The sequence below is a fragment of the Onychostoma macrolepis genome, chromosome 03 (genome assembly GCF_012432095.1).
Source record: "Onychostoma macrolepis isolate SWU-2019 chromosome 03, ASM1243209v1, whole genome shotgun sequence".
NCBI classification, from domain to species: Eukaryota; Metazoa; Chordata; class Actinopteri; order Cypriniformes; family Cyprinidae; genus Onychostoma; species Onychostoma macrolepis.
This window is the reverse complement of record NC_081157.1, coordinates 4,416,478-4,428,829: the sequence shown is the minus strand read 5'-3', so window position 1 is coordinate 4,428,829 and position 12,352 is coordinate 4,416,478. Positions and strand designations below refer to the sequence as shown.

At 34.3% G+C, this 12,352-nt stretch overlaps 1 protein-coding gene across 1 annotated transcript; it reads right to left on the bottom strand.

The window, feature by feature from the left end:
• Nucleotides 1-1,186: 1,186 nt before the first annotated feature.
• Nucleotides 1,187-4,071, bottom strand: LOC131536035 (zinc finger protein 184-like). Its single transcript, XM_058768663.1, has 2 exons — nucleotides 3,582-4,071; nucleotides 1,187-2,738 (listed from the first exon to the last, which is right to left on the bottom strand). Exons 1-2 carry the CDS (start codon nucleotides 3,838-3,840, stop codon nucleotides 2,440-2,442), a joined length of 558 nt encoding a protein of 185 aa, XP_058624646.1. The 5' UTR covers nucleotides 3,841-4,071; the 3' UTR covers nucleotides 1,187-2,439.
• Nucleotides 4,072-12,352: the final 8,281 nt, after the last annotated feature.

Here is a 12,352-nt window from a genome sequence, read left to right as displayed (position 1 = left end):
TCTTCTAAGGTTTAATGGTGTTTTACAAACAAACGCATGTGTTTTAGCGCCACCTGCTGGACTGGAGTGAAGAGGAGGGAAATAATATGAGAAATACTTTGCGAGTGTACAGATTTAAATTTGGCAAAGTCAGCTCTGCTTAACTTAAACAATATTAGCAAATACAGAGAATAATGTGTTATCTACATGCTGAAGAACATTCATGTTAGAAAGCGTCAAGCACTTCATCACATTTAGATAAAGAGTTAAATTATGAAATGAGTAGAGTTTTCAACAGATATTCAGTTTGTTGGATTCAACATTGTGTTTTTGTTATATTTTTTTTAAGCAATAAGCAATAAACAGCAAATTGTATGAAGTAAATGGGCTTTCCAGACTGTCTGACAGGGTTGTAAGAATAACTTAAAGGGGTAGTTCACCCAAAAATGAAAAATCTGTCATCATTTACTCGCCCTCAGGTTGCTCCAAACCTGTATAAATAAAATAAAGATATTTGGAAGAATGTCAGTAACCAAACAGATATAGCCTCCCATTGACTACCATAGTATTTCTTTGTCATATTATTTTTCCTACTATGGAAGTAAATGGGGGCGAGATCTGTTTGGTCCCTTTAACTTATCATTAAATGATTGATAGTAATCACTACAACAAAATTTAATTTGTGCCTAAAATGTTTTGAAAACAATAACTGAAATGTCAATGTACCTCATTCATGCAATTAATTCATAAAACACACCAGAATGATTATTATGTTTTACAGCAGCTGTCTTGTTTCTGCTATTACATCAGGACTCACTTTCATATTTCTCTCTTTGAATATTGGTGTATTTTATGCTTCGTAAACGTCCAATTGATAGTTAAACATGCGTATGTTAACAGTGTTGGGGAAAGTTACTTTTAAAAGTAATGCATTACAATATTGCGTTACTCCCTAAAAAAAGTAACTAATTACGTTACTTAGCTACTTTTTAAGGAAAGTAACGCGTTACATTACTTTCGCGTTACTTTTTAAAATATGAGCAGGGCTTGATTGTTTTTAATATAAGAAGTTCTATTAAAAGCCCTTTCACACCAAAAAGTGTAATGAATAAACCTCAGGCTGAAGGAAAAGTAAATTCACGTCTGTACAGTAGAACACAGGAGAAGAAGGTTCAACACTCTTCAGCAATAAAAAAAACAATGAAGCACAATTGTTAGTTTATCTAAAGTCATTTTGCTTATTAGTTTGGTTGAACCGGATCATCAAAGGTCAGCAGGAAAGACATTGGTTAATAATGGGATTAGATACATTCGTGTCGTTTAACATATTTAATTATTGCAGGTTTGGGTCATATTCTGAGTTTGCATTTCACTGTTTTAATTCATTTTGATGAATACTAAAAAAATAAAACGGCCAGCTGGTGGCGCTTGAGAATGCTTTGGTGGCACAGTGTTTTTTCCAGCTGAGAAGTTTTGGTTGCTATGATAAAAATGCAGTAACCAGCAATATTAACTTATCTATTGTTGTTCAGTTGTTGTAGAAGTAGGATGATTGGTTGCTGTAGTAAAGTGACAGTGACAAGCGCTGTGTTTTACCCAAAGCTAAACAATTTAGCAACTTAAAAAAAAAAAAACCCCAGAGCAAACGAACTTGTAAAATATTATGGCAGTGGATCAAAATTCAGTGTCATCAGTTTGCCAGAAAGAACACAGAACATTTTACGCCCCATTTACATGTGGTGGGGAGCAGGTGTACATTTCTTTCGTACAACTAGCGCTTTGAAAATACAAACATTTTCATGAATTCGAAAGTTTATGTCAGAACGGCTTTACGAACGATTTACCCAAAAATTCGCTCTGCTCGTGTTTCATGAATGAAGCCCATTGTTTTCATAATTCTTGGAAGTCAAACTCAAATTTGAAAATGAAATTAGATTAATCTCTCAGACTGAAAACGCAAGAGAGATCTCACTTCTGGATTGCAAATAGCAAAAAACACATCATAAATGAATGTCTTGATATTATCGCATATAGAAACGGTTGACAAAATGCAATTAGCTTGAAAACATTTATGTACCAATAATACATTTTAAGTGTATTTTCTTAGTTTCTCTGGTACTGAGAAGCAGAACTGATAGCGTCAGATACTACGTTTTATCGTAATTCAGCCCCCGGGCTTGTTTAATACCAGGTTCAGGTAACATCAGGTAACATTGTTCTTACAAGAGAAGCACAGATCAACCAGTGACAAAGCTACATGACAATATCTGTTTTCTAAATACATCATCGAAGAAGAACTAGTGGTTTAAAAAACAACAATGAAGAACAAATTAAAAACAAATCTTGTCTCTCAAAAGTGTTACAGTCTCTTCTTCAGCTTCCTGAATAAGAACAGTTTGTAGAAAGCTGCTTTCCTTCATGAAAGAGTAAGTTAACTACAAATGATACATGTCAAATGTGTCAACAGTGTGAACACTTGCACGGTTTTCTCTCATGTCTTCTCAGATCTCCTGACCGACTGAATCTCTTGTCACAGTGCAAACACTTGTAAGGTTTCTCTCCGGTGTGAACTCTCATGTGAACATCAAGATTATATTTGTATGCAAAACCCATTCCACACTGAGTGCAGATGATAGATTTATCCGTTCTCTTTTTCTTTTTGGTTTGAGAACAACTCAAAGGTTTTTCTCCAGGTTTGACGTGATTTTCTTCCGCAACTTCACTCAATTCTTCATTCTCCTCGCTTTCTTCAGTAAGCTCTAAAATAAAAGCAAAAACAGTTAATTTGTCAGTAGCCTGAAAAACAAGCAAACAAAGAAAAGAGAAATGTGAAAGGACATAAAAGTGTAACAATGTAAAGTCAATTTCTATACAAAATTGTATTCCTTTTGATGCAATTATTTTAATTATACATGCCTGAAACTTTCATGAATGAGGTACACTGATCTTCAAATCCCATGTTTCTACAAGGAGAACTATTAAATGTTTGATCAACTACAAAATTATCTAACATTATGTAAAAAAAAAGTGTCTCCTATTATTTGCTGCTCCATCTACATTATTCAACCGCTCTACAGACTGCTTCTATTACAACAAACTAAATATTGCTTGAAACTTTACAACTGTCAGTATTGTTACAGCTTTATAAGTGAAAGTGATGTGACATACTGCGATTAACCCATCCAAAGTACGTATACGTACACACACACACACACACCGTGAACACGCGCCCAGGGAGCAGTTGTGGGTTCGGTGCCTTGCTCAAGGGCACCTCAGTCGTGGTATTGAAGGTGGAAGACTGGCTGTACATTCACTCCACCTACAATTCCTGCCGGCCCGAGACTCAAACCCGCAATCTTTGGGTTACGAGTCCAACTCTCTAACCATTAGGCCACGGCATGCACGTGATGTAAAACAAGTTTTATTTTGGTGTATTTATTAACATTTGTATAAATGTTAAACCATGGTTAGTGTTGCAAACCTATTATTAATTTGTGGTTACCATGGTTTAACTATAGTAACCATGGTTTTTTGGTTTAATTTGGACTAAAATCATGGTTAATTTTTGTAAGGGTAAAGATGAATGAAGAATAAACACCAACCTCCTTTTTTCTCCTGTTTTATTCTGCAGGGTTCTGGTTCCTCGTGTTTTATTCTCAAAGGTTCTGGTTCCTCATGTTTTATTCTCCAGGGTTCTGGTTCCTCGTGTTTTATTCTCAAAGGTTCTGGTTCCTCATGTTTTATTCTCCAGGGTTCTGGTTCCTCGTGTTTTATTCTCAAAGGTTCTGGTTCCTCGTGTTTTATTCTGCAGGTTTCTGGTTTAATCATGTTCTCCTCACTCTCCTCTTTAACAAACACCATCTTCACAGCAGCAGATCTCAGTTCAGATGATACTCCACCAGATATTCCTGCTTTCGTGAAAACGACAATGAGGATGAGAATATTACAGGTATTTGCTGATCTGATTCAAAAACTGTATTTTTCTACAGAAAGCACATGTATAACAGTCTGTATTAAGCCAGCATCATCACAAAACAACAGAGAGCACGGTGAAACTGAACTACTTCTTCTGTGGTTTAATGGTGTTTGGCAAACAAACATATGTGTTTTAGCGCCACCCGCTGGACTGGAGTGTGAAGGGAAATAATGTGAGAGAAATACTTAGCGAGTTACCATATAAATATGTAATTTCTAATAAATAAGTACTTTACAATATTATTCACAGATGTTATCCTGTAAATGCAGCTGTAAATGTACCTCTTGTAATATATCTGTTGAAGATATTGAACATTTATTTTTCTATTGCACTTTCTCTATTTCATTTTGGGTTGACTTTATACTACGGCGTTTTAGTGCCACCTTAATAAATAAAAAAAATCTAAGATTACGAGATTAAAGTCGTAATATTTCGAGAATAAAGTCGAAATATTACGAGAATAAAGTCGAAACACTACGAGAATAAAGTCGAAATATTACGAGAATAAAGTCGAAACATTACGAGAATAAAGTCAAAATATTACGAGAATAAAGTCGAAACACTACGAGAATAAAGTCGAAATATTACGAGAATAAAGTCGAAATATTACGAGAATAAAGTCGAAACATTACGAGAATAAAGTCGAAATATTACGAGATTAAAGTCGAAATGTTTTGAGAATAAAGATTATATAGTTATAATATTTTGAGATAGGCTATTCTAGCCTTTTGCGCATGCAAATGGCCCGGATTGGGAGCACCGGGAGATATTCCAAATCTCAGTTTTCAAAATCTGTCAGTTTTATAGCGAAATACAAACAATATGTAGGCTATATTGCAATAATGTGCTTGTCAAGCGGCATGTGAGTCAATCATCTTTCAGATTACAATAACAAACGTAATCTTTTTTTTTTATGCCTTATGATGTTCCTTCAATTTATATCTTGCTATAAACTTGAAATAAAGAGCAAAAACATTTATAATTTGTATTTCGTTATAAAACTGGCATAATTTGAAAGCTGAGCTGTGTGTAAAAGCAATAAAGCACAAAATTGTTGTGATTACTGGTATCATATAATGAATGGAAGACGTTAAATATTATGTCATTGCAGTATAGCATGAATAAAACAGTTTGTGAATAGTCACTTAACGTTTACAGCAGAAAAGACAACAATATAACATATGTTAACAAATTTGAGTCCACTTCAACCTTTAGAACGTTTTATTGCTGTTTAATTAAACAGGCTACATGTGAGGAATGAAAGTTTGGGATGTTTTTGAGGAGCAGGTGGAATTTTCACAATAATTTAATGAATTTATTCACATAAATACAGCGATCTGTCACACCACATTAAAGAGCTTGAAAATCACATTATTGTAAGACACATAATTTGTGTTTCGTTATAAAACTGATTTTGAAAGCTGAGACTTTGTTTTATATTAAAAGCACTAAAAGCTTAAGCTATTGCTATTGTGTGGCTGACGACTACAAATAATGAATGCAATGGAATGCATTAAATATTATTTCCAAGCATACTGTCCCCGCGAGTATGACACATGGTATGATTTCTGCTAATAATCCCACATAGCTATATTTGTAGTGTATTAAAAAAGGGTTAAATAAGAGAGCTAGAGCTGATGTTAAGATAAACAGTTGTTCCTGTTCAGTCTGTTAATAAATATCATATTCTTGATATTAAGCTGTTTCATGAGTCGTTAAAATTGACATCCCAGTAAGATGATGCGGCCGCTCGGACACAACAATATTCAAATCAATTCCTGTGGCCTGCAACTTCTCCCGGTGCTCTCAATGCGGGCCATTTGCATGCGCGATATAGGCTATACTCTCAAAATATTATAACTTTAATTTCTACGATTTAAATGACCGAAACATTTCGACTTTATTCTCGAAACATTTCGACTTTATTCTCGAAGTATTTTGACTTTATTCTCGTAACATTTCGACTTTATTCTCGTAGTTTCGACTTTATTCTCGTAATCTTAGATTTTTTTTTATTTATTAAGGTGGCACTAAAACGCCGTCGTAACTTTAAGATAGACATGACAAAAATAATAGAAAAATATATATATATATATATATATATATATATATATATATATATATGTATATACACACACAAAGCCCTGTTTTCAAAACCCATCTTTTCTGATAAATATATTTACATTTTTAATCTGTTATTTATCTTAGCAAAGTTTTATATTCATAAGTCAAAAGTAATTCAAAAGAAACCATCATTGTAACGCTGATCTTAAAACATACTTTGAAACCCTTTTTAATGTGAGATCACAAAATAAGAACAATATAAAAACAATAAAAATTCTAAAGCTTTTCAAATTTATGTAACTGCCCTAATGTATAATTTTTTTTTTTTTTATCCTGGTATTTTTTCTTATATTATACACATATATATATATATATATATATATATATATATATATATATATATATATATATATACGTACATACACATATACATTTGTGTTCATTTTGTGTTTTTGCTGTTGCTGTTTGTTCTGTTTTGCATGCTTTGAGATGTGCAGTGTTGTCCATTATTATTGTTAATAAGCTGAGGAATATCTGAGTTGGATAAAAAGTATAAAATAACAAGAAATTATTGGAGATGATAACTAACTACCTCGGTTCACTTTCGGACAAAACATCAGAGTGCAGCAGCAATACACATTTAGCATCAGCCACCGTCGCAGATTCACGAGTTAGCAGCAGCAGTAAGTCGTTGTTCTTATAACCCATTATTTTACCATACGATTATTAATGACAGAGTATTACGTTATTTCCCCTCGATGGGGAAAAAATCCAAGTGAACATCAATCAGTACTCAATATTAATTTAAACTGCTTTAAAGATGACTGCTGCTTATTTCCTGTGCACTTCAATACTGGTTTGTGCTTGACTGTAGTCGTGTCTGCCTGCTTATTGAGTTTATTTAACCCATCGCAATTTATTGGAACTGTGTGAACTAGAATAACTACTCACCTTAATGTTGTTCTAATCTAAAGGCTTATTACTTAACACAAAAAATGTCCCGCTCGCACTTGCCAATTTAATGGCAGAGAATGGTGACTTTAGTTGTTTTTGTTTTTTTAAACAGATGCATATCTGTCATAAAATAATCCTATGCATCTGGTGGTGTATATTCCAAGCATTCTGAAGGTATACTGTGGGTTTGGTAAAAAAAACAAACCGAAATGGCAAGTTTTTATATTTTATGAAAATCTCGTGTTGCAGTCCTGTGTGCGAGTACACAGCAGCTCAGTTATAATCAGTTTTAATGAAACAAGACTACATTATAAAACTCTAACAGTAGGCTATTTAATATCTGTTGTTCTCCGGTTGTCAGTCAGAATGACAATTATTGCGTGAACATTATAGGCCTATATATACTCAAGCCAATTTATAATTCTTTCCTTTTTGTTTTAGTGTTTAAAATATTTATTTTGAAATGAATGAATGAATGAATTACTTAATTAAACAAACAGACTTACTGGGTGAGCAGAGTTGGCTATACCCTGCCATGATGCCCAGCTGATGCAAAGAACAGAATTTATATCTACACAGAAGAAAGCCCTGTCTAGACTCTGCCCCGGTATGAGTTGTGTCGAGCTATTCGTTAGTCTATTTGTTTGATGAAAAAACATGAAATGTAGTTGCAATGAATGCGTTAAGAATCCATACAACTGGGTCCGTGTACTTTTGCGTCCATTCATTTTTCGTTTTTTAACCCAGAAATGAAATACGGAAAATGCGGTTTCTTCTATAATGGTTCAAACTCTGATGAATAGAATAAGCAGGAACAAACTAATTTTCATTATTCAAAATTCCTATTTCATTAAAAATCGTAAAAATGATATAAAGCTCTTTTTTTGTTTTTTGTAATGTATGTAAATGCTAAGTTTAATTTCTACCTTTTTTGAGTGTTTCTATACAGACGCACCCTCTCGCGCTACTGACGTAGCTACCATAACTGCTTTATGAAAACATTTAGCTTCGATATTTTTATGATCTTAATAATTTTTCATGCCTAAAAACATGTATGAAATACACATTAGATAGTCCATTTCTTTGCAAATAACTGTATCCTGGACAAGTTCTACAGGAGAGGGAACGAAACGAAAGCAAGAGAAGGTCAGTGAAAGCAAAGACAAGGGACTTTGGTTAAAGCTAGAAATAGGATAATTGACATTTTATGTTGATTTCCTGAGTGGCCATGCTTTTAGTTCAGTTCAGCCCCCTGAGGGGGAAACGTGATTTCTACCGAGGGGAACGCTAGAGCCCTGCATTTCAGCCGGCGGCCCGACTTTTTTTACACCTCTAGGGCCGGGCTTCGATCGGGCCAATTTTCAGGTCATAGTTCAGACGCAGGCCGGGCCTCGGGCCTGTTTTAGCCTTCTCCTTATTTTTATATTTTAGACATCCATCAATTAGTGATGAAAAAAATTGCCGCGCTGGTGGAAACAACACGAGAACGTGCCGCGACTGTGAAGAGTGGCTCGACTGTGTTTAGTGTCCAGCAGCAGGCCGCTTGGTCGTTACTTTAAGAAAGAAAAAAAATGCTCCAAACGTTTTTCTAAATTAACTTAGCCTAATAAAAAAACGAAACTAAATATAATCACTTTGACATTACATATAAAACTGAACTATTTTAATAGCTGAAACAGTAGGCTATTATAATCTGATTTGGGAGAAGGGGGAAAAAAGACAATGATTTCAGATTTTCAAATGATTTCAGAAGCACCCTCAGTGATTTGATTTATGAACCAGGCCTGCCTGTATCTGTATATTTCTATATTTACCCCATATATTAAACCATGTGTATCGCTCTAACACGATACTGTACTTTGAGCAACCATGCATGGTCCATGCATCAGTTTTGGTTTTCAGCATAGCATTTAAAAATACAATAACTGTTCTTTTTTAATTTTTTTGGTCTGGGTAAAAAAACGAAAAACGAATTGACGCAAAAGTACACGGACCCAACTGCAGCAGTGGAGGACTATTATTCTGCTGCATGATACTGTGGAAGAACTGATGACGGAAAATTAAGCTGAATTTTCATTTTTCGTTTTTTTTTGGGAAAAATATAAAAGGAGCCCTTTTTCATTTTTCTACTTTCAATATTAAATTTAAAAAAACGAATGATACACAGATTCCAACAGAATTGCCCATTGAATTGCTTCAAAATATATTGTGCATTCAGTAAGACAAAGTAAATCTCCATGTTATATTTGAGGTGGTTTGTGACATGCATAATACATATATTTTAATGAGAAATCAGGAAATATGTAACCACAGCTGAATACATTAAGCTTTAACATATCAAGCTTCTGACAATGTCTTGAGGGGAAAACACCCACACAACAGAGGAAGAGGTTTCTAATGACAGAAATCAAACCAGTTATACAGTTAAAAACCTTTATGCCTAAAGCTTTAAAGAACATACACACACACACTATATTTGCATATACCCACTTTTTGTTGTTTCTCAAGTCTGCAATTTACTGTCATGTCAGCCCCTTTAACTGTGTCCCATGCTGTTGTGTGAAACTCGTGATTCTTTGCTGTAATCGGTGCATTATCACTTCTGTCGTTCTCCTGCTCATCATGGACTGACTGCATGTGTCTACTCTCCGCTCCGTGCAGCTCGTGCTTGCGACTGAGCCGATCTTGTCTGTTTAGGCTGCATTTATCCTGCAGGTCTTGATGCCTAATTCCAATTTGTTGACTATATCTGATGTTTTTGCTGACCAGCTTGTATCTTCTTCTAAAATGACCCATATCCAGTTTCTGCATTTAGACTGTACACTTGGCCAAACAACACAATGTAGACATACTGACCAGAAAATCTCCACAAAGGTGTTGATTTCTGATGTACTGATCCAGATCATTGATCAGACCAGACTGTGTGAAGCAGATAAGCAGTTTTTACTCCATGCCATCTCCAGCTTAAAGACATTCATCTCTCAGTACCTGATAAAGATACAATTATTAAATATTATGTGAATGCATATATTTACACATTTTATTTATACAGCTGTATATACTGTACATAATGCATAAATCTGTACATAAGTATTCTGTTCCAGATGTATATCACATTACTAATATTATTTTCTTAGTCTTATTTAAAAGTTCTTTCTGTTCCCATGTCATGTATGTATATACAGTATGTATGCACATTCTGAATACTGTAGCACATGTTGAACACCCTCAGACTCATCACCGTCAAACTGATTTACTGACATACATGTCCTGTATTTGTGCAGATCTGAGAGATGACTGTCGAGGGGAGGAAGAAATTGCTATAGTATGACAAATATGGTGATTATCAATGCTGAATTTATTGATTGATTGATTTTTACTGTAAATATGCTGTATTTTGTAATCATTTTCAAATCTTTGGTATTTTAAACTTTTCTTTTCTAGTGCTTTTCATCTACTGAAGATCTCTTTACAGTAGTGTAATGAAAGAAAACTTTTATTAAAGCTCATTGTTGTATTTTACTGTATCTGCACCTGTATATGTATGTTGTATACTGTAATTGACGTGCTGAAATACACATAATAGAAATACTCTAAAAGACATTGACTTGTAAAATGATTCCTGATTCAGGTTTTTGTAGTCTGTGTATTTGTTAGGTTTGTGTGTCATGAGCTAAAGTTTGATTATGACACTAGATAATATGTTTGGTAACACTTTATAAGTATACAGTAAGTCAAGTCACCTTTACAATATACATGTATCACTACATCGAGAGCCAGTAATGAGAATGATGTAGTTTATCAGAACATCACTGAAGAGCAGGACTTCACGATTAACCAGAGACTGACTAAACCAAAGCTGGAGCTGAAGCTGAAGCAGACTCAAGGACTGATGTGGTGCTTCACAAATATCACTGTCTGCAATGAAACGCCTTTGGTTTAATTTCTGATGTCATGTAATGGTTTTATATCACAAATGTAATGGTTGTACATTTTAAAGTTGCGGTTGTATGTGCATTAAGCATTCAGCACACACAGTAGTCGTGGCAAACAGAAGCTCAAGCACACTTGCTTGTCATTGAAGAATCAATGAGGATCATTCTTGTGTTTCGCAGCACAACCAATCAGCTTCTGTTTATGTTCGCTGATCAGTGTAAATACAGGTGCATCTCAATATATTTGAATGTTGTGAAAAAGTTCATTTTGTCTTGTAACTTATTTCAAAAAGTGAAACTTTCATATATTTTAGATTTATTACATGTAAAGTAAAAATAGTAGAAAAACCCATTTAAAGAAAAAAAGTTATAAATTGATTTGCATTTTAATGAGTTAAATAAGTAGGTCCCAATTTATATTAGGTGGCCTTAACTACTTACATTTAAATTAATAATTTGGTACAATGCACTTATTGTATACATACATACTTTTACATTGTACTTATATTTTTAAAAATACATATCTGTAATTCATTTCTGTAATTACATTTATAATTACACTGTTAACCCATCCCTTACACCTTAACCCACCCTTAAACCTACCCATACCACCAAACCTGTCCCTAACCTTACCCGTATCCCACCTCAATAGCAGCAGAGGTGTTTTGCAATACAATATGAACACAATAAGTACATTGTACTTATTTTTTGATGTAAGTACGTAGTAGTTAAGGCCACCTAATATAAAGTGTGACCAATAAGTATTTGACCCCTTCGCAAAACATGACTTAGTACTTGGTGGCAAAACCTTGTTGGCAATCACAGAGGTCAGACGTTACTTGTAGTTGGCCACCAGGTTTGCACACATCTCAGGAGGGATTTTGTCCCACTCCTCTTTGCAAACACCTGCTCCTCTTTCCAGATCCCTCCAGAGGATCAACAAGATCAGGCTGTTGGATTGTGTGTCTAGCACAGCATTCATGATTTAACACGCTTTAACAACACATTAGTGTGATACCCAGACTGAAAGATTGTTAAATGGGTCAGATGGTATATTTTTCTTTCAGTAGTATATGTCTGGTGCATCTATATCTATATATACATATAATTTGTTAATTAACAGTTGCAATGTTGTGTTTTGAGTTGGGTATTAACAGTGCTATGAAATTAATATTTGTTATGATTTAGTGCTGCATAAATAAAATGAATTGAATTAACCATAAATGCAGAGCTGCTTGATATATATCTAATGTAAACTTCATAAACAAGTTTTTACACAGTAAGACAATTTGTGATTGTGATTATTTTTTATTGATGGTCGACAAAATGGGGCCATTCAAAACCTTTATAAAGTCCTCCTTCCTCTGTAAACTGTCTTCTAATGTCTGACTCGACACATGCAGGTGAGGGCTGCTCAGAGCACCACAGGCCCAGCGGACAACTT